The sequence below is a fragment of the Elgaria multicarinata genome, chromosome 1 (assembly GCF_023053635.1).
Source record: "Elgaria multicarinata webbii isolate HBS135686 ecotype San Diego chromosome 1, rElgMul1.1.pri, whole genome shotgun sequence".
Lineage (NCBI taxonomy): Eukaryota > Metazoa > Chordata > Lepidosauria > Squamata > Anguidae > Elgaria > Elgaria multicarinata.
The window spans coordinates 115,900,804-115,924,281 of NC_086171.1; the positions used below are offsets into that span (position 1 = coordinate 115,900,804).

Here is a 23,478-nt window from a genome sequence, read left to right on the forward strand (position 1 = left end):
CTACTCAGGGTGATATATTTTCACTTTTGCCACTAAAACAATTCAAAGTCACCTTCAGAACTTAATTGCAACTACCTTTCATTGGCTCTTTGCAGTAGAAAATGTCTCTGGAACTTTGTATCAGAACACAATCGACCTTGGTAGCCAGCTGTGGACCATGGGACTAGAGTAACCCATCTTCCCCATTAGCTAGGATTGTTCGTTTAAAGTTGTTTTTACACATGAAGCTAAAGTGCTTCTTGCCTCAGCTAGTTTGTAATCTGAATGTATAAACTACATTCGCCAGAATGCTCATTCACTTTAGAAATGCCTTTACCTCACTTTCTCTTTTGTTTAACAACAACCAGACATTCACTTTAAAAAAATGTAACAGGGAATCAAAAGTAAATTCACATATGAAAACACTACCGCATTAAAATCAATGTGTGTTTGATGGAATAAACAGATAAATAATTAGTTTGGGTATGGAGAAAGTTTGGGTAAGGAGTTGAAGGAAAATCTCCCCGTTGGGAACAATGGTTCTCCTTCACATGTTTTTTTATGGAAATCGTCAGGAGCACTCCAAGACATTTTCCTTCCTGATACAAAGGACAAGATGGCACATCTCCCCATTCCATGAAAGGGCTGGCAGTTGAAACTTATTTCAACAGTGGGAAAGTGTTCCACCTCACTGATTAGCAGCATTCTAGCTTAGGTGGTACAGGGCAGACTGCATGGCATGCTCAGCTCTGGCCTCTCCTACTCGCCACCCTTCAATATCTGCTACCTGAGGCAGCTGCATCATTCTGCCCAAGTGTTGGGTCGCCCTAGAAGATCTGCCCAAGTTTTGATTCCCTGAGCTGCATTCAGATCAGCAGGTATTACTGTGGCCAGACAAGAATTTGAAAAGCCCCTATATCCTGCATTCCCAGTCAGGCAGAAAAAACACACAGGTCTAGTGAGCTCCTTAAGGTCCAGCACACATAGCTAGTAAGCTCTGGCCCTGTTCAGAAGACACCTTAAACCATGGCTTTAAACATGGTGAATAAGTCAACAAGCCTTATTTACTGTGGTTAAAGCCATGGTTTAAGGTGTCTTCTGAATGGGGCCTCTGTTGGACTTGGTGGGTTACAAGCTGAGCAAGCCTAGTTAAATAACTGGAATATTAGCAATGTTGATTGAAATGGGGGAACTCATTATTATTATTATTATTATTATTATTATTATTATTATTATTAATATAGCACCAACAATGTACTTGGTGCTGTACAGAATATACAAATGAAACAGCAATACTCTGTTTATCTATGGCCGTAGCTAGACCTAAGGTTTATCCTAGGATTGTCCTGGGGTCAAACCTGTTCATCTAAGTGCCACACAGAGCATCCAGCGCTCAGGCAGGGACGAACCTGGGATGATCCTGGGATAAACCTTAGGTCTAGCTACGGCCTTTGAATGCTTTCAACCTGCTAGCTCCTAGCACTCCCCATCAAAACGCATTTTGCAATTTTTCCATCTTTCGCTCCTTAATGGCAGTAGAAGCACTGGGAAAACCTGGGGAATTTGCAAGTTAAAGACAACATTGTCTGAACTCCTGTAAAATTCCATGAATGAGGCAGGGCAATTGCACAATAAAAGCCTCATCTGGAAGCATCCTATGTCAATCAGTGGAACAAAGGTAGGCTCATTTGTAATGCATCCTGTACTACTTGCTTCAAAATTGTTACACACGTTCAAAGTTATTTATTTAAAAAGGTTTCAAAGCAATAAGTGTTTCAACATTTATTTCTTCTTTCATCTCTTAGGCAAAATTAGTATTTTAGTGGCTGATTTTCAATATGTTGACCACTTCGTCAATGCAAAAATTTCTATTTCGGGAACATCAGATCTGCCAAACATTACCTGCAATGACAAGATTTGTAACTGGAGGTCGGATGAAAATATTCTTGCCCAACTTTACGAATGTGAAGTATACAATATAGAAGCACATTTTCATGGATGCAGTGATACCATTAAGCTGTCATTTCAGGTCCCCCCTGGTAAGCACAGATTCTTATCACTTATTTAAGCAAAATCTGGATTATTGTTTTTTCAGCCCAAATTCACCAGCAGTCTTAATTCCAATGCTGTACTATTGGGTGAACATAATACAATGTTGTGTCAGAAGGGGAGAGAGGGAGTGGGGAGTCATTACAATTTGGGAGGTGTAAATGAATATATAGTTCTTTCAAGTTTTCAACAACCATTATTTGCATAGTAACTCAGATGAAGTACAGAGAAGACTCTGGAGACCTCTCTATGTTATTTATTGCAATAAAATGGGCAGGTAATACTGTCACAATCCTGTTCACGTAAAATCAGACATCATGTTAACCCATGATGGGTTAAATAAGCCACAATAGCTTATTTAACCCATTGTGGGTTATCGTGTCATCTGTCGTGAGGTTTTTTGTTTCCCCCCAAGATAGCTTATTTGGCCAAAATAACCCACTCTGATAATCCATGGTCTGCAGAGTGGTTATTTAACCCATCATGGTTTATTTGTTGTGTGGCAGTCACAGTGGGTTGTTTTGGTCATCGACAGAGTTGCTTGGCCAGACCAGTCAAAACCACTGCTGCCACACTATTCCAGACAGCAGCTCTCTGTTTCCATGATCTACCTAGCCATTGATTGCGCTCACAAACTGATCCCGCCCTAACCCTTCACCCAGCAGTGTTCTCTGCAACCTCCACAAGTGTCAAACACCATCTTGGGCGGGTGGCAGCAGCCACACAGGGTTGTCATTTTTCCTTTTGTGCATCCTGCCAGGGAAGGCTGTGTATGAAGTTTGGTCCTGATCCTGCAAAACTTCCAAGGGTTTATTGCTTCACTTCTTTTTTGGTGCACCTAGGGTTTTGGCTCCTTTGTGTGTAAAGCGCACAGGGTTTTGATGGTGCATCGGGTGTCTCCTGACTAGGAGAGACTGCGTATGAAGTTTTGTCTTGATCCTGAAAAGTTCCAGCGGTTTACAATGACCACCATCTTGTTAGGGTGATGCTGGAAGAGCTGAATTAAGGCCCTGTAATTTATCCCACACCTCTCGCTTCTTATTGAGAAAGGTTAAAACTAGGTGGTGTGACACTGTTGATGGGTGAAACAGTGTTACCGCTTGTGCAAGAGGACTGCAGCAGGGGGCTAGGGGGTGGAGGTTGACTCAGATTATGCACAGTAGTTTTATAAGCTATGTACAGTAGCTTATTCATCTGAACATGTGGGGGATAATAGTAGCTTATTTTCCAAATACACCACCCTAAGTAGCTTATTAACCCATCATGGCTTAAAGTGATGTCCGAATGCAGCTATTGTGTTCAATGCTGCAGCTAGATAATTTTAGACTCTGGATCTAACTGTTGTAGGGTGCAATCCTGTGCATGTTTAGACCAACAAAAATCCTACAATTCTCACTATGCCCCATCTAACATGGCTGGCTGAAAGGATGCTGGGAGTTGTCGGAGTTTTTCCTGTCTAAACCTACCCTTACAGACCCCTGTTTAGAGAATCAAGTACATTAACTTCAGCACACCATTAGCATTTCTCTTCTCTTGCCCCTTCCCACAACCATTCCATGATTTCCAACTATTTCTACATTCCAGCTCTGTTAGAGCAAAACAAACAAACAAAATAAAACTGTTTGCTGTTCCTGATAATAAATGAAAAAGAAATACTCCGAGGACGTGCAGCTTTGCATTTTAAACTCTCTTAAATCATAGCACCATTTATGACTACAGGATGCCTTGATGCTGGCCCAAGTGCTGAAGCTGGCCCAGGTGATGACAGTGGTTTTGTTTGTCACTGCCCCATCACCTGGGTCATCATTTGGGGCGCTCTATGCTGTACCACTGAAATTTATGTTCAAAGCTAAAGAACCCTGCAGGGAAAAGGGATGTCTATCATTCCAGGACAAGGTTTACAGGGAGGTTTCTTTACTGTTAACTGTTCCTGAATTGGTGGAGAAGCAACTATTAGGCCTTTAGAACATACAGTACAGTGCCTGCCCTGCTCTCGACATCCATACATTGAGCTGCATGTCAGAAGTGGGAAGCCTTCACATGAAAGCAATTGGGATTCCAGCTCTTGTGGAGGCTAATGCACTTAGAGGTCTAAGTGCCTCAACTTTTCCTTCTCAGATATCCGTAAAAGTATAATGACAGCCATGCTGGATCAGACCAAGGGTCCATCTAGTCCAGCATTCTGTTCACACAGTGGCCAAACAGCTGCCTATGGGAAACTCACAAGTAGGACCTGAGTGCAACAGCACCCTCCCACCCATGTTCCCCAGCAACTGGTGTTCATAAGCATACTGCCTCTAATACTGGAGATAGCACACAACCATCAGGGCTGGTAGCCATTGATAGCCGTCGCCTCCTAGAATTCAGATAGCTGGAAGCAAATACCATTATATCCAGCTTCCAGCTGCCCCAACAGCCAATAGCTCATCACAGCTCACCACTCGGAATCTCAGCACTAGCACAGCATCCCCTTCTGCAAGCATTGTGACATGGTGGGTGGGTGAGTGGGGACAGAGCAAGGAAGCTAGGCTAGCTTGGGGGCAGAGCGAGCTGTATGGCCCTGCTGCCCCTTTCTACATATGGGCCTTCTTCAGGTCATTAATGCGTGAAGGCTAAACACACTGTGAAGTCCCATTGATTGCAGAGGGAAATATAAAGAAGTCCTTCATTCTCTTCCTTTGAAATTAGTGGGACTTAAAAGGCATAACTGTGGCTGAACTGTGGCTGCATGTGTTCTTGGCGTGAATTTAGATGACTGCAAATTCACTAGATTTTTCATGATACCAGCCGTTTAAAGCTAAGCAATACTTCACCATGGAATGAGCTCCCATCTGAGGCCTGCCTGGCGCCGACACTGTCATCTTTTCGGTGCCAAATTAAAAGCGCCCTCTTCTCCCAGGCATTTAATGATATATATGTGTTATTTGATCAGGTCTTAATAATAATAATAATAATAATAATAATAATAATAATAATAATTTATTTCTTACCCGCCTCTCCACTTGGATCGAGGCAGGGAACAACAGTGAATATAAAACACATAAAAACTGATTAAAAAACATAGTATACATGATTAAAACATCCTTAAAACATCCTAAAAACATTCTAAAATTCCACTGGATAGGCCTGCTGGAATAGATCAGTCTTTATTGCTTTTTAAAATGCTAGAAGTGTCAAGTTGATGAGTCTCCTCCAGCAGGCCATTCCACAGTCTGCGAGCAGCAGAAGAGAAGGTCCTCTGGGTTTTATTTATTTATTTATTTATTTATTGCATTTCTATACCACCCAATAGCTGAAGCTCTCTGGGCGGTTTACAAAATTAAGACAATTCAAAGTATAAAACAACAGTATAAAACCATAATGTAAAATACAATATAAAAGCACAACCAAGATAAAAACAGCAGCAATGCAACAATACAAATTAAAATACAAACTTAAAACAGCAAAGTTAAAATTAATTTATAGACTGTTAAAATACTGGGAGAATAAAAAGGTCTTCACCTGGTGTCTAAAAGAATATAATGTCGGTGCCAAGCGAACCTCCTGACAGGTAATACCTGTCAGCCTAGTTTTGGTTGACTGAAGTAGATTCTTCCCAGAGGACCTGAGTGTGCGGGGCAGATTATACAGGAGAAGGCGATCCCGCAGGTAGTCTGGACCCAAACCATTTAGGGCTTTAAAGGTAATAACCAACACTTTATACTTCGCCCGGAAACTAATTGGCAGCCAGTGAAGAGATTTTAAAACTGGTGTAATGTGGTCACCCCTAGGTAAAAAAAATAGTTTACTGATAGTGTTTTCAGTTGTTTTAAAAATTTCTATGTTGTTTTTTTAATGTTATGTTTTTATTATAATGTTGTATAATCTTTTTTTTTTACCAATTGCTGTGAGCAACCCAGAGAGCTTCAGGTATGGGGCAATATAGAAATGAAATGAAATAAATAATACTCTTATTCCTCTTTCTATTAAATCTGTTAATTTATGCTAAGGTGCTCATACAAAATGAGCAGATGAACACTGTAAACTGTGTTGGATATTATCTGATGTAAAATAATGTATCCCCTTATGAAATGTACAAATAAATATAGAATATTATCCTGAATTCTTTCAAAATGTGAAAAATTAATCCTCAAATGAATACCATTTTGAGTCCTTTTTTGTTTTTCAGTTGGAAGGAATGTAAGCACAGGTGACAAAAAGGCAACCACTGTGACTCTATCCTGGGACATCCCTGAAAATTTTGGATGTGATTTAAACTATTCCTACTGCTGTTATCCTGATGGTAGGATTTTTAGAAACTGTTTGCATTTTTGTCTTAATTTGATGGAGAATTAACCACTGTGTATCTGGCAACTTTTTTAAAAAAAAATATTGTTGCATGAATGTAATGAGATAAATGTACTGAGGTCAGAGAAAAACATATTTTAAAAGGCTTTGCTAATATGGAAATTTATGAACTCTAGCTGCCTATTCTTTGTACGTACTACAATTGATTTCCCTTTCCTCCCCTTTTTAATCTCAGCCTGTAGATACCAGCATCCTCTTGCATACATAACACCTTGCAATTTCTTATAGGTAAGAAGTCCCTTGAACGCTGCACTCCAGGAAGTTCAAAAGAGGAAACATTGTCTCAATTATCACCCAATACGAACTACATTTGCATATCAAAAATATTTTTTAACAATTATGTAGTCATGAGGACCATCCCGTATAAAACAGATTATGGAAGTGAGTATAACAACATGGTTTTCTTAAAATTTTGTCCTTATTGTATTGTCTTCATCCCAGAAACCAAACTTCCATAATAAAAGAGTATGTGTGCACCCACATGTCTATAAGGATACTAGTAGGATTGTACATGTTACACTGATATGCTTTTATTCATGCAATTACAGTCCATGTAAAAGTTACAGTAACAAATTATAATCTAGGCACCATGCCTGCTCCAGATTTTGGAAGTCTTTAGGCAAAACGTTCTCAGTGGGCACCTTCCCTGCATGGGCCCACCTCTTCCTGACCACTACCCACTAGTTGACCCTCTTCCTATGGGCCCAATCTACAGGGCAGCCTAGCAGGGAGTCAAGCAGAGTCTGCTGTTCCTTTTCTTCCCTCCTCATTCACTCAGAGGACAAGTGAACAGACCCAGCAACGGGGAGGAAGAGTAGCAGCAGGGCCTTGGGCCTCCAGAGGTCAGCACTGGATTTTGGGGGCAGGGTTAGCAAACTGAGTGTCATGTTATTGCATTTTTATTCTCAAGGAAAATCTATATACTGAGGAGTAATCTTGTTAAAGTATGAATACCTACGTTTGGGAGCATAGAGTACATCCATGAAGGACATAAGTATGTAGGGACATAAGAAGAGCCATGCTGGATCAGACTAAGGGTCCATCACACAGTGTCCAACCATCTGTCAATGTGAAACACACAAGCAGGACATGAGTGCAACCGTACCCACCCACCTGTGCTCCCCAGGTGTACATAAACATACTGCCTCTGATCCTGGAAGTAACATGTAGCCATCAAGATTAGTAGCCTCCATGAATTTGTCGAATCCCCTTTAAAGCCATCCAAATTGGTGGCCTTCATTAAATCTTGTGGTAGCAAATTCCATAGTTTAACTATACACTTTGAGAAGAAGGCCTTTCTTTTATCTGTCCTGAATCTCCTTTCAATCAGTTTCATGGGATGACCCGATTAATTTCTAGGGAGAAAGAGAGGGAGAAAAATATCTCACTATCTACTCTCTCTACACCATGCAATGGAACAAATTAGTGGATTTCAGTGGATCTACCATAAGCATGGATCCAAGCCCTCATGTTTCTTGCATTATCAGGACACTTCAGGATGTTGTTCGTGGGTGTGCCTTTTGTAATTAGCACATTTGGTCCTAATGCACATGTAATTTCCAGCCCACCATGTAAAATATTAGTAAAAGCTCTGCCCTTGTGAAAATCTTCAATTCTGTCCTATAAAAGCTTTGTAATGGGCTCTTCTTTAAACTTGTTGCATCAGGGACACTGGAATTAAGGACACAGGAATAAATATTTCTTCTTGTTACTATCTGGTTTATAAGTTATTTCACGTGATATTTGCTTGCAAAAAGAAAATCTTTCATAAAAATTACACGGGGGGTGGGATCGCGTTTCCTTACCATTGTTTCTCTGCCCCTGCTTTTGCCTTTCATAACTTCCCCTTTCTTCCCTGAGAGGAAAGAGAAAGTAAATGAAGGCCATGTGGCCCATTCAAGGGCTGTTTTATCATGACGCTTTTCCTGCACATAGCAGTTGATCGCGGCACATTCTGGGTTTTGTTTTTTTAAAATCAGATTAAAAGGGGTGTATTATGTGATGCAAAAATGAGCAGAAAGAGTGAGAGGCACACAGGAGGCAGACATCGTTGTCTAAAGAACTTGCGAACATCCATAAGTAGGCAGTAGCAAGTGTGCAATAAAACGCTTGTCATTTGACCTAAACTAAATGGAATGTTAAATGCATCTTTGCCCTTAACATGTAAGTTTTATAAAATGCAATCCACCGGCACTGGAATTGGGGGCTGGTAATTATCAGGATCACAGCAGGGAAAAGGAGTTTAACCCTGACGAAAATGGTTCCTTCAAAACTGCTAGTTCTACTGGGAGGAAATTCCTCCACGGTGCCTGTTTCGCCCTTGTTTTGGACTTAAGTTACTGTTGTAAAGTGCCACATCATCCTCTCTTAATTCTCTTTAACCTCTCTATCATGTGAGGATTTCACATAAGTCATCTGCTTTGAAGTCTTAGACTTTAAAAAAACATTAAAAAAAAACATTGTCATTTGTTTTGTTTCTTGCAATTTATTAATTGTTGATTTATCACTGGGATATTCCGTGTTTTTTAAAAAGTGTATTTTCTGCTAATCTCCTATTACCAGACCCGGGCAAACCTGTCAATGTTGTATCGAAAACACAAGCAACTAGTATATTAATCAGTTGGAATGAGCCAGTAAATGACATCAATGGCAGTATTGATGGCTACAAGGTCCTAATATGTAGTAAAAATGATGTAAACTCGCCCTGTGACAAAGGTATGTGCATTTTTAAAAGAGGGTCTTTTTTTTTTTTTTTTTGAAGTGTCCAGGATGAAATTCCATCCCAGAGATCATTTTCCTAAGCTTGGCATTCAGCCACCATCTTTAGTCTTTCCTTTTAGCCATGACGTTGCTTTGAAGAGCTGCCCCAAGGAAAAGGCCGTCTATCAGGCACCCTCTTATCCCAAGAGGATAGGAAGCTACAGTCTCCATTGCTTTAATGAGATGCTCAGATTGGGTCAGCAACAAACTGAGCAATTTACTGATTTGGGGGCCAACAACCTGGGTCATTTCTAAGGAGAACCAAGGGGAGATCGCCCATCTCCACCTATTAAGCTTGACTCCACATGATCTCCGCATGATCTGAAAGTGTGCCGCTTTCCACACGTTCCTCCACGTACCTTGAGGACTCATTCATCGAGATGCAGTCATTGCCTAGGCAATTGCAGCAAGCGTAAAGATAAGAATGAGCAGGTGGCCTGGTTGCAAAGATGAAGAGAATACCGTATTTCTTCGATTGTAAGACGCCATCGATTGTAAGATGCACACTAATTTCAGTACCACCAACAGAAAAAAACACTCTAAGACACACCCGCGATTCTAAGACACACCCCATTTTTAGAGATGGGGGAAAAATGTGTCTAAGGCCATAGCTAGACCTAAGGTTTATCCCTGGATCATCCAGGGGTCAGACCTGTTCATCTAGGTGACACACAGGGGATCCAGTACTCAGGCAGGGGTGAACCCTGGATGAACCCAGGATAAACCTTAGGTCTAGCTGTGTGGCCTTAGAATCGAAGAAATAAGGTAATTAAAGGCTTCACCAGCAGGAGACAGGAAATGACTGAAACTGTGGAAGGCACGCCCGTAGTTCTACCCCAACAGCCCTGTGTGCCAGGCTGATAATGCAGAGTTCCTAAATGCGGGGAGCTTTGCAAATGCATTGAGCCTAACATACATTCAACCCCTTTTCAGATCTCCATGCTAACTGAGGCAGGTGGGAACTCATGTGTTCCTCAGACCTCAACTCTTGTTAACCTTTTGCTTTGTAAAAAGAAGGGAAAAGTAGGGCTGTTTGTGGAGGGCAAGGAAGAGAGATTCCTTTAATTGAAAGTAAAACTCTAGACTATAAACCCAAATGGAGAGATGGCAAGACATTTCATGGCTGGTAGCTGCAACGGTGGAGGGGCGGGGGGTTCTAGTACTTCAGTCATACCTTTTCATCTCCAGATTATTGGGATGGATCTAACTCTGTCCCTTCAAAGTACCACCATAATTCAGTAATCACCATCCTAGTTTGGCCCAGGTTATTGGGGGCAAGTATGTTTGCACATTATTAGGTGAAATGATGCTTGCACATTATTGGGGGAAAGTAATAATGAATGGTGGGTAATTAATTGAAAGAGAAGAATTGATTTGGAGTGGGGAATTAATTCAGGGTAAATTAATTGAAGAGGAACATTTGGGGTGATTAGGGTGGGGTCAAATTATCTGAAGAACTTGTTTTCGGGTTCCTTAAGTGGAAAATTGTCTTGCCTTTTGTGAAATTTAAATTCTAATAATTACTAAATTTGCAGCTATATGTATTAGCTATGAAAATTGTGTCCTTATGCATCTTTCTTGAGGGTACATATCTGGAGTTTTTGATGGCATGTAAATGACCACCCTACTTCTCAGTAAACACATTTTGGATCTTGCCCATGACGCTGACCATCATGGGATTGTTATGGGATATAACACTATATTAACTGCTATGTGGAGCCAAATTTTTAATTATATTTCAAGCTGTTTGTAGAAAAGTGATGCCTTTATAGTGTTGAAGGGCCCCGGTGTGGAATAGACCTGTGTCCTGGATTGAAGCCTTTCTGCTTTGACTCGTAGAACTCAACCAGAACTACTGAAAAGTGAACCAGTTCGTATTTGTATAGTCCTGTGACTTCATCTCCCTATCACATCTCTGTTCTGCTTTTTGGTGTGGCACTCATATATTATTTATGACTAATTTAATTAATGCATATCCTACTTTTCCTTAAAAACAATGCTCACGGCAGCTAACAATAATACAGTGCAGATGTTATGGAATGTTGATTGACAGTTTTTACATATATCATTGATTTTAACTTAATCCTTTCCATTCCAGTTCTTGAACCTGAGGATGTTTTTAAAAATACCAGCCATCAATGGCAGGACTTGAAGCCTTACACAATGTATTACATGAGTGTATGGGCATACACAGAGATAGAGAACAGCAAAACACGTGACTGGGACAAACATAACAGCACTAATGTCACTCAACCAGCAAGTAAGTGATATCATTTTAATATTATGCTAATTTCACAGCTAACAGCTTTCTCCCCTGTTTAAAAACTTGCTACATACATTCCACATTCATTCCTCTGCTATGTGCAATATATGCTCAATGGCTCCTGGCTTACCTGGGAGCCTTCTCTTTGTTGGGCATTTATTTATTTATTTATTTATTTATTACATTTCTATACCGCCCAATAGCCGGAGCTCTCTGGGCATGCAGGAGGGGGGCAGGCAGCAGTGTGGTGGTGAGCTGTGATGGTCCAGGGTTTCTGGGGGAGGCCAACTCAGGCTGGCCACATGGAGGCAATCAGAGTGTGGGCTGGCTATGTGGGGAGTGAGGCTCTGGGTTATCAGTTTAGGGCCCAAGCTGCAGCTGCTTTGGCACTGCTGTCACCAACTTCCCCACCCATTCCTCGAAAGAGATCTTCATCTTTCTATGGACAGAGTCTAGACACCAGCTGACAGGGCCAGACAGGAATTTTACCTGCGTGTGCAATTGGGAGAATAGGGCAAGGTAGTATTTTTATTACCATCACTGTCATCATTAACATCATCATTATTAACATTTAAACATACAACATTTAAAACAGCTACAACTATTTTCCATTAGAGTTGATCTATCTTGATGGCATCACTGTCAGCAGTGAATGGAGGCAATTTCAGCGTAGAATATTAGGCTTTTCTTCCATTTTTGAAGGCACTCAGGCACCTTTCATGTGCACACTCAGCAGCTAGAAGCCGCTTCAACATGAGACATGTCTACACTAGGGGAGACGAGGGGGAGGATTTCACAATATGCTGATTGTGAGATCCTCCCCCTCAGTCCATATGGGCAGTGCGACGTCCCGGGCATCGCTCCTGTCGTGGCCGTCATTTTTTTTACAGGCGAGAATAGCTGGAGCGCACTCATGCTCCAGCAAAAATTAAAAGTTAAAAAAAAGAAGAAGCCCCACCCCTGCTCCCCTCCCCACCCCTGATGTGCACAAAAGCCTGGAAGCCATCAAATGATTGGTTGTTATGGAGAAAAGGGCGGAGCCTAGGGAACTGGCATGGCCCTATAGAAAGTGTGGCTGGATTGGGACCCTATGATTCTGCACCCCTGTTCTAATGTGTTATGCTACTGGGTCTTCTGTTGGTTTTAGCCTTTTATATTGTATATCTTCAATTGTTTTACTGAAATACATTGTATTGAAATTATTATTATTATTATTATTATTATTATTATTATTATTATTATTGCATTTATATACTGCCTTTTTTCCTCCAAGGAACCCAGGGCCACAGCTAGACCTAAGGTTTATCCTGGGATCATCCAGGGTTCACTCCTGCCTGAGCACTGGATCCCCTGTGTGTCACCTAGATGAACAGGTTTGACCCCTGGACGATCCAGGGATAAACCTTAGGTCTAGCTATGGCCCAAGGCAGCATACATAATCCTCCTCCTTTCCATTTTATCCTCACAACAACAACCCTGTTAGGTGGGTTGGGCTGAGAGTTTGTGACTGGGCGAGTGGGGACTAGAACTCAGATCTCCTGACTCCCAGTCCGACATTTTAGCCACTACACCACACAGGCAGGATGTAAAGATTTAAAACAAGTTACAAAGGACAACTTTAAATCTCAGAGGCCCATAGGCAAAGTGTCCTCTGGGAATCCCTCTTGTCTGTCAGCAGGCCCTGTTGGCAGTTCTCCAAACTGCAGTGGTCAGCTCGCTCTGGCTACCCTTTTAGTTGTACACAATTCCCCAAAGTGAGGCTAAATTGGTGCAATGTGGGAAATTAATAAGATGGCTAGATCCAGCTGCCTGGTGCTGCTTGGAGTGTTGGTCCAGAAAACAATATTAAGGGAGGGATCCCTGGGTACGCATCAGCCCTGCCAGTGTGCTGGGGCCCTGGCAGGGCTGATGCCAGCCCTGCAAATAAATAAACAAACAACATCCAAGGTGTGACACGATGAGACCATGCTGTGAGTTTCACTGGCATCTCTTCACTTCATTGGCTGCCTCATATGGAGGTGAGGAAGCTGTGAGTGCAATTATATCATGATCACCAATACAAAATATACGACATAACTAGGGGAGTGGCAAGGAGGAGATGTGAGGCCTCTGCTAAAAATAGCTCCACAGCTTCCATAAAGTTCCATAAACCCCTTAGAATCTGTCATTCATGTAAGTAGATGTAGGACATAATTGTTGTTAACCGGCCAGAGAGCTCCAGCTATTGGAAGGTACAGAAATGTAATAAATAAATAAATAAACAAAATTTGAAGTAAAATTCAAGGTGTTCAGATTCCAAAGAGCTATAATGCAAGCTTTTATTTTCTGTTGATATATGCCATCTTAATCTTTAACAGAACCGAAACCTGTGAGAAACATCAAAGGACACTTGTCAGAACAAGCAAACAATGCTGTAGACATTACCTGCACAAAACCAGAAGAAATTAATGGGCCCAGGGAAATCTTTACATTGGAATGGGACGGTGGCAGTAAGAATGGAAGCAAATGTCTCTTTAATGTGACAGACCTTTATCACTTGAAAACTTACAATTTTACGGTAAGTTGTGTCATTCTAATTTTGACATAGAGATGCTGCCTGTTCTTATTGTTAGCCCTGTTGACTTCCTTTTGAAGAAAAAGCGAATTCCTTATATTAATAAAAATAAATAAAACAACGGGCCAAATAAATTGGTGTTAAAGGTTAAAATAGCACATAGTTAAATTAGAAGTTGCTCCTGTGTGTGTGTGTGTGCACGTGTGGGTACACACGTGTGTGTTTTATAGTGCCTTTTAAGACTTGTAAATGAATAAGGAAGAAAGCTTTAAGGTTTAATATGCTTTGAGGTTCAGAAAGGTTTAGTCATATAAATAAGGCCTGCGAAAAGCCAAACCAGTTTGGTTAGAATCTTTGTCAAAAGAAATGGGTTATGATTCCTTGCCTTACAGAAGGAAAAGGTCTCTGAATGAGTACTAGGTTGAGGAGTGTTTAGATCAGGGCTAAGCAACCTGGTGACTTCCAGATGTTTCAGACTACAACTCCCATAATCCCAGACAATTGGCCAAGCTGGCTGGGTCTTAACGGAAGCTGTAGTCGAAAACACCTGAAAAGCACCTATTTGTTTACCCTGTCTTAGAGCTCCATCACACCAGTGGTTTAACGCCCTCTCACCACATCTGGTATCTAGTATTGGAGCACCCATCTTGTCTCTTTTCCTCCATTTTGTGTATTACTTTGGTGCGGGAAAAGTCTGGATTATTTTCCCCAAGCGGATTTAACGCACCCTTACGCCTCCATGTAGTGCTGTCCGCTCACTGTTTCCTTTGTTGGGTGTGTGTGCTTTGAATGGAGTCTTGCTGATGAAAGGGGAAGGCGGGGCACTTCTCTTCCTCCTGTGCTTAGTTGGTTGAATGGACTTTTTACTACTCCAACCTCACCCTCATTGCCCGCAAGGACGGAGTAAAATCAGTAAATCACTAGACAACAAAGCCAGAGCAAGCGGGGAAGGAGCCCAGTCCCTGAGGACCCCAGCAGATCTCTATTTTTATGAACCAGAAAAGACTCCCACAGAGGTTGTGGTTACTCACATCATGGCTGCTGTGGGGGCCTGGCTAGTCAAGAGTAGTGGCAGGGGGCGGGGAGACAAATGGTGGAGCTAGGAACTGGGACCTTAGCTAGACCTACCTGTCAGCCCATGACAGAGGAGGGAAAATCTCGCGTTGTGTTTAATGCGAGATCCCTCCTCTGATTACATGTATCGTGCGACGACCTCAGAAGGAGAGGCGTTGCGCTCGCCATTTTAAAAAAAATCTTAAAGGGCCAGCAGCGCATGAACACTCATGTGCATAAGGTAAGTGGTTTTTTAAAAATTTAAATTACTTGCCCCACTCCCCCCCACTCTACCCCAATGAGCGCAGCGCTCCCGGCTCCTCGTGAGGAATTGCATGGAGCTGGGTCAACCCGTGGCACCCGGCCACACGTTCCACAGTCTCGGGTTCAGCCCGGGACAGCGGAAAAACCGGGGCCAAAGTAGAGGTCGAGATCCCGGGGCAAAGGAGGGATCATCCTTCCCTGATCCCAGGATCCCCTGTGCATCATGTGGATGCACAGGGATGATCCCGTGGATCACCCTTGGGATAAAGCCCCGTCTAGCTATGCCCTGGGAGGGAGGAGAGTTGCTTTCTGGCCTGCCCAATCTTCTTCCCTCCACACAGACCTTTCTCTCTCTCCACTCCCACCCTCTTGCCTTGTTATTTCTCCCCCAACCACTTTCCTTGCTATTTCTCTCCCTTTCCCATCCCTAGCCTTCTTTCTCTCCCTTGCTAGACCTGCTTTTTCTCTCCCACTCACTCCTTTACCTTGATGTTTCTCTCCACTTCCAATCTCCAGCCTCGTCAGTTTCCCCCTCCACTTCTTTAACTCACTGTTTCACCCTCCCCTCTTCTAGTCTCACACTTTCTCTCCCATCTACTCCTTCGCTTTGCTTTCTCTTTCTGCCCACTGATCAGCTAATCAGCAGCAAGTTGAGGAACAGGAGGGATAAGAAGATGCCCTAATTTTTTTAAAATAATAATGACGATGATGATGATGATGATGATGATGATGATGATGATGATGATGATGATGGCAGGGAGTGAAGAGCTGTGCAGTCATCACTGAAGGTATCTGTGGCACTATGTTGGGGACTCTAGTGTAACAGTGTATCAATGAAACAAATGTTATGATCAATGTTGGTCCCCTGGAATTCAAAAATAGAATGTGAATCAAACATCTGTTTCAAAACCTTTGATTTCTGGCAGGGCTCTGAGAAAACAGGCTATGAATGGCTGCTAACCCTGATGGCTTTGTGCTACTTCCAGTATCTGAGGCCCTAAGCCTATATACACCAGTTTCTGGGGAACATGGGTGGGAGGGTGCTGTTGCACCATGTCCTGCTTTGTTGGTCCCTGGCTGACAACTGGTTGGCCACTGGACTAGATGAATCCTCGGTCTGATCCAGCATGGCACTTCTTACATTCTTAGGTTCTTAAAGCAAAAACTGTATAAAAGAACAAGGCCATAGAAGCAGAAGGAAAAACCTGCCCTTGCTATTAAAACAAAGAAGAAAAATAATATTGATGATCATTATCAGAAACACACACAAATAAATGTTAACATTCAAAGGTTCATAAGTAAGAGGTATTTTGAAATCAAATCACCCATCTGTGCCTCCCAAAGGAAACTCTTACGTGGAAAATGTTAAAATTCAGCCCAGTTGTGTGTGAGGAGAGACAGCACCACCCACCCTAAACGACAGAGAGAAACAGGAAGATGCAAAGTTAAATCCTCATTTAACCTAAAGCATTTTAAGATCTTGTCTTGACTCTTCTTGCTCCTTTGCTAAGCATCATCCTAATTAGTTCTTTAGATTTGTATAAGTAGGGAAGGACAGTTCAGAGTTAAGCTCTCATTTTTAATTTAATTGGGGGACCTTCCTGGTGCTGTGTTATCATTGGGAAGCATCACTAGCCTTCATGGCACATAGCTGAAAGGAGTAACCACACTATATTGCAGGGGTACAAGAGAGAGAGAGAGAGAGAGAGAGAGAGAGAGAGAGAGAGAGAGAGAGAGAGAGAGAGAGAGAGAGAGAGCTGTGTCCTGTAGAACCTCATTCATCTCATGAAGCTATTTTTGGCAACCCACCCGACCCCCCTGCAACTGCAGCTGCTGAAAAAATGGTGGTGCCCTGTCTCAGGTTTCCCTTCCTAGTGCAGATTCCCTTATCTTAGATTTCTGGTGAGCAATTGGAGATGAGAAAGGGGTTTCTTCTAACATAAGACTTGTATGTGTGTTTGCAGGTGTGTGTGAGTTTGTGCATGATTATGTGTATTGTATGCATATGTGCACACTCCTGGCACGCACACACACATGATGGGCCCCTTGGGCTCCAAAAGGTTGTGCTATATGGCATTGTTCATACTTAAATGTTTTATGGCACTGGGTGTCTTGCCATGGTTTTTCCCACATACCATCCTCAAGGATATATTGTCAGCTTTCGTTTTGGTCTCTCCTTGGTTCCAGAAAAACAGAGGAAAACCACTATGCCATTTGTGAGTCCATGTTTTAGGTCACCGGAATTTCATGCTTAATGGGCCTTCTTCTTGTTCACAACATGCCAGAACCCAGAACGTGGTTCAAAAGTAAAAGTTGTAGTTCCACCATTTCCACCATCTGAATGTCCATCTTCTCAGATCTTCAGCCTCGTTTCACCATATGTTCCTTTATAAGAGATTAGCAAAGTATAATCAGAAGACTACAAATTCTTACTAAGCTTTCCCCAAAAAATATTTTCGATGCTTAGCTTGAATAGCTCTTTTTAATATCTCCCCCTAGTCTCCCCTTACTGAAGCTTTCATAAAACAAGAAATGAACTTCAAGACCTCATAATAAAATTTACTTCTTTGGATTTGATGCAATATACGTTTCGGAAAGTTATGAAATGGTTTGTCTTTTGTGATGTACTTGTTTCGAGTAAGAAAAAAAACTTGAATTTTCTTGTTCCTTCTATTCCTTAGATTGTTTTTTTCAATGGAAATTATTCTTCAGATGTAAAATGGGTAACAGTGGACACCAGATGTAAGTTCAAGTTTAATTTCCTGTTTAGTTTAATTTATCTGTTAGACACAACGTAGTAACATAATTTTGATAATTCTTATGAACTTCCCAACTTTCTCTCTCTCTCCTTTTTTTTTTTTTAACAGATAATTCTAAAGCCCTGATTGGATTTTTGGCATTCCTCATTACTGTGACATCTTTGGCTTTATTCATTGTTCTGTATAAAATCTACACCCTCAACAGAGATAAATCAAGGTGAAATTATTTCTTTTTCTCTCTCTAGTAAGTATGATAAGATGAGAAGGCTGCAATGTTTTCATTCAGATGCAGGCTGAGATGTGATTCATTTGAATCCACCTATGATGAGATGCCATAGCACTTCTTTTTCCATGGCACTGTCCCCACATCATTCCAGCACCATCTAGACAGGGACATGGCTAGACGAGGGGGGTGGAGGGGGATGATCTCATGATATGATGATCACGAGATCGTCCCCCTCATCTACACATGGTGCGCGACATCCCAGGAGGAAATGGCGCCCACCATTTTTAAAAAAGAAACAGGAGCTAGAGCACACCAGCACTCCAGCTCAGAGGTAAGTCTTTAAAAAAAAAAAGCCCCCCCTCCCCCCGGATGGGCACAGAGCACTTGCAGAGCTCCGTGCCCAGTTCCTGTCTCCTCCTGTTTACTCGCGAAGAGCCAGGACAAACCATGACGCCTATCCACACGTCCCACGGGCTTGGGATCATCCTGGGACCACGGGAAAAGTCAGGATAGAAGGGTGGGGCGATAGCCCGGGGAAAGGGAGTGATCATCCCTCCCTACTCCTGGGATCCCCTGTGTGCCATGTGGACGTACAGGGATGATCCCGGGGCAATCCCCAGGATATCACCCCATCTAGACATGTCCAGGGAAACCATACGGGCAGGAAGAATGAGATAGTTCAGCAGTACCCTCCCTGGGATATAAGTGATGTTGACATGAGAAAGAGCTACACTGTTCTGTGCACTACCAGTCTCATTTCTGGAATCACGTAGGACCAAATTGCAGAAAAGCAGCCAGGAGTTTATTAGGAATTCATAAGGAGGACTTGCAGCAAAAAGTTGAAATATGCCCTTTTTCAAGATACTCCATTTCTTCACCCACCATTTTCCAGTTTTCCCCACACATAGACACTATGTGCTGTTCTCGTTGGATTGTTGTTGTTTTTTGCTGGGGGTGGGGAAGAGTCCCTCTTAGTCCCCGCCCCCTAAATATTTGTATTTCTATATCTGCAAACCTTGGGGTTCCCCAGAGCATGCTGATACTTGTCTTGTGTTTCTCAATAGCCCCTTTTACAGGGCTGTCATAACTCAGCACCTGAGCCTACTATTAGTATCTATGATTTCGGACGCAAGTGCAGTAGCCTAAAATTTGGTTGCTGGAGGCTTTGAGGACCCAGAATGTTTCTTAGCATTCATAACTGTTTGTGTTTCTTACAGTAATGCAGATGAAGCTGTAATGCTTGTTCCAAGAGGTAAATATTATCTTGCTGTACTTTTGGCAAGTGCAGCCATCAAGGGGATGCTTTTGTCCAGCTTATTGTAAAGGCAATACAGTGATATCTAGCATTGAACCAACATTTTTGGAATTGGAATTGTGTAGGGTAGAAACTTTCCCCAGGGACCCATATAGGTATTGCAATGCCAGGGAATTCTCTGGACCTGATGAGCTTTCTAGAGCCACCGCAGGGTTTCAGAGTAGCTTATACCACCATTGACCCTATCATCTTCCTTTTTGCCATTGTGAGTATAAAGCACGGGTGGGCAACATGTGGCCCTCCAGATGTTTTGGTCTAGAACTCACATAATCCATCATCATTTGCTTTGCTGGCTAAACCTAATGTTTGTTGTAGGCCAAAATGTCTAGGGGTTGCCCATCGCTGGTATAAGGGCATTTACATTTATAAAAACCTGCACATTTTTGCAATGTAAATAGCAGGGTGGGGGGAAGTCCTGGTGATCCAGTGCTGCTCTTTCCTCTCACATGGCTGCTGTATCTATTACAAGCATCATGCACATTAATTAGCATTCATGCTTAGGAACATAGGACATTGCCTTACAACGAATCAAACCAAAATGGTCTACACTGAAGAACAGCAGCTTAGGGATGGGCAAATAGGCAATGTTTGAGGTCACCAAGATTCTCCAAACATGAGCTCACTGCTCAACTCTTCTCAATTTGCACATACGTTTGCAATCACCATTCACTTTGCACAAAAGGGGAAATTGTGCAAAACGAACCGCTGTCCAATGTGAAAGTTGTGCAACCCCACCCCACCCCAAATTTCTATAGATTTTCAGATTTGCACAAATTTTCCCCACGGACTAAAGCATGGTTTTTTAAAAAAAAAAGTTGTGCAATTTTTAGTAAGTTGGACATTTTTCAAATACAGATTTTGCAAATACAAATGCAAGTTTAGGAATCTGCAGACATTTTCAGAGAAAATATGCTCCCATTCATATTTACGTTCAGGATTGCCAGCAGGCCATTTTTGAGTGATTTGCAAACTGAAACAAAATTCTCATCCATCCCTACCGCAGGTGTCCAGGGCTTTTTGAAGCTTTTTGCAGCCTGGGATCTTTTATACGAAAAGCCTGGGCTCCACCAATGAGCTGCAGCATTTCCCCAAATTAATGTCACTGCTAGTTTGGCCATAGGAAGCTCCCCTGTCCCTGCATTTTTTCTTACCTTTTAATCCTTGATCTAGCCTGTGTGCAGCCTTGGCCAGATGTGCCCATATACTTGCTCATTCATTTTGGACTTGAGAAGCTAACCAGATGTGGTGGGTGCACAATGCATGTGTTAGAACAGGAGGTTAGGGAGAAAAAATGGTGACATAATGGGCAGGAAGTGGGTGCTGAATAATTTCTTCTGCCTGCCAGTTTTTATGCACGACCCCTTTCACTATTTATTTATTTAATTGTGGCATTTGTAAACCACTGAATATCTCAGTAGTTTACAATATTAAAATACAATATTATGTAACATTTTCTGCCTCCCGAACTGCATGAGGGAGAGTTTTCCAGATTGTGGGTGCTACTACAGAGGCACCCGCCATCTGGATACTCCATGGCACATTCTGTTCATTTTGGAATGACCAGCAAGGCCTTCTCTTCTGATCTTAGAGGTCACCTTGGTATATAAGGGAAGATGGTCTGCTAGGTATCCTCATCCCAATTCATTTAGGGCTTTGACTCAGTAGCTAATGGTGCAGTTTCTTTTAACACATTCTTATTATGTTAGCATAGCTAGGTGTCCCAGTGAGCACCTTAGCTGCTGCATTCTGCACTAGTTGCAGCTTCTAAACAATGCATGAGGGCTGCCCCACATAGTCTAATAGTGAGGTTTCCAGTACATGGATCACTGTGGTTAGGCTATCCTTATCTAGGAAAGGGTATAGTTGGTGTACCAGCTGAAGTTGGTAATGGGTGTTCTGAGCCACCAAAGCCACCTGAGCCTCCAGTGACAAAGTTGGATCCAGGAGCACCTGCTACAGACCTGCTTCTTCAGTGGGAGGCAACCCCATCCAGAACAAACACCCCAATTCCTGGACCTGGGAAATGCCAACCCATAGGCTCTCTTTCTTATCAGGATTCAGCTTCAGTTTATTGCCCCTCATCCAAGCCATACCTGCATCCAGGCACCAGTTCAGAACATGCATGGCCTCTCCCAATTCAAATGTCACACAGAAATAAAGCAGGGCATCATCAGCATACTGGTCACACCTTGTCCCTTTGCTTCATATGTGTATTAAATAACATTGGAGACAGGATGGTGCCCTAGGGCACCTCACAGTTCAACTACCATGGGGCTGAGGTACAGTTGCCCAATGCTATTCTCTGCAACCGACCCCACAAGTATGAGCTGAGCCACTGTAGGACAGTGTCCATGAGGATACTGTTGTCAACAGTATCAAAATCCTCTGAGGGAACAAGAAGAAGTAACAGGGTCGCACTCCCCAAGCCCTCTCTCGAAGAAGGCCATCCATCAGGGCAACCAAGGCTGATTTCATCCCAAAACCAGTCCTGAACCCAGACTGGAATGGATCCAGACAATCAGTTTCATTCAAGAGTGCCTGCAGCTGAGATGCCACCACTGTCTTGAGCACCTTTCACAGGAACAAGGTGTTTGCGACAGGACGATAGCATAAATCTTTTGGTCAAGGGAGGTTTTCCTCCAGGAATGGTTGTACCACTGCTTCCTTTAGATCAGTAGGGATTACACCATCATGCAATGATGTGTTCACTACTCCTTTGATCCATCCAGTCAGCCCCCCTCCCCCCCTCGAGGCTAGCTCGAATAAGCCATGTTGGACAAGGGTCGAGAGAGTATGTGGTGGATCAGACAGATGCAAGTGTCTTGTCCACATCCTCAGGCTCCAAAAACTGAAATTGATCCCACAAAACAGGATAAGATGATACACTGGACACCTCAACAGACACTGCATCAATAGTGGTGTTCAAGTCAGCATGAAGTGAGCAATTCTAAACCAGCCAGTCTGAATTCTGCTCTCAGAACCCCACGTGGGAGGAAAGTGGTTGCAAAGATGGGAGTTGTGAGTAAAAGCAAAAACAAAACAAAACAAAAAACAGCAGGCAGGGGAAGAATTAAGCACTCTCTTCCTGGTGCTTTTCTACTTTAGATTAACATTGCACCATTTATACAAATTTAGGAATGACCCATAGGGATGTTGCAGGCGCCCGACTGGGTCTGGGAGTCTGATGGACTCCCCTGCATTCATCCCCCAGTCAGGTGCCCACAGTATATTCACAGATCCGAGGGTTGAGTGCCTGTGCAGCCTGATGCGCACCTGACAGCCATCCTCCTTCGTCCAGATCCTCCATCGTGCGCAACAATGGAGGCTCCGGAAATTACATCATTTCCCCCCACTGTATAAATGGAAGGCATAAAGGCCCTGTTTACACAAGAATAAACGTACAAATGGAGCATTCATGCCTTTACTCTTGCGTAAATGGGGCCTTCATGACTTCCATTTACACAACTGGGGAAATGCGCAATTCCCAGAGTCTCCATTGTGTGCTTCAGAGGGGGTGCTGGGAGTGGTGGCGAGCACCACAAGTGGCAGGGCGAGAGTCCGACGAAATGGGCCCAGGTGAGTTCACTTGGCCCTAGGTGTTCTAACACACAGGACAGTGAAGCTTAGTGCCAATGTGTTATATAACTATGCCATACACGCTTAAGCATGCTTTTAAATGTGTATTACATTGATGTTATGCATATTCAAGGCAACACATATATCTACACTGATTCTTCCCCTTCTTGTATTAAAGATGATGAAAAGCAGCTGAGGAGTATAGAACCAATTCCTGCAGAGCTGCTGTTGGAAACCTATAAAAGAAAGATAGCAGATGAAGGAAGACTTTTCCTGGATGAATTTCAGGTTCGTGCCCTAGTCAAAAAAAGCGAAGTGTATGTTAGAGAAATA

General features: G+C 42.6%; 1 protein-coding gene across 2 annotated transcripts in view; it reads left to right on the forward strand.

Moving 5' to 3' along the window:
• PTPRC (protein tyrosine phosphatase receptor type C) overlaps nt 1-23,478 on the forward strand; it is a 112,982-nt gene that overhangs the window by 68,361 nt on the left and 21,143 nt on the right. For both annotated transcript variants that reach the window (XM_063135206.1, XM_063135215.1), the window contains 10 exons: nt 1,785-2,018; nt 6,197-6,310; nt 6,604-6,756; nt 8,938-9,090; nt 11,234-11,395; nt 13,756-13,955; nt 17,951-18,011; nt 18,137-18,245; nt 19,472-19,506; nt 23,324-23,433. In XM_063135206.1, the coding sequence (XP_062991276.1) occupies nt 1,785-2,018; nt 6,197-6,310; nt 6,604-6,756; nt 8,938-9,090; nt 11,234-11,395; nt 13,756-13,955; nt 17,951-18,011; nt 18,137-18,245; nt 19,472-19,506; nt 23,324-23,433 (1,331 nt within the window). The remainder of the gene's footprint in view (nt 1-1,784; nt 2,019-6,196; nt 6,311-6,603; nt 6,757-8,937; nt 9,091-11,233; nt 11,396-13,755; nt 13,956-17,950; nt 18,012-18,136; nt 18,246-19,471; nt 19,507-23,323; nt 23,434-23,478) is intronic.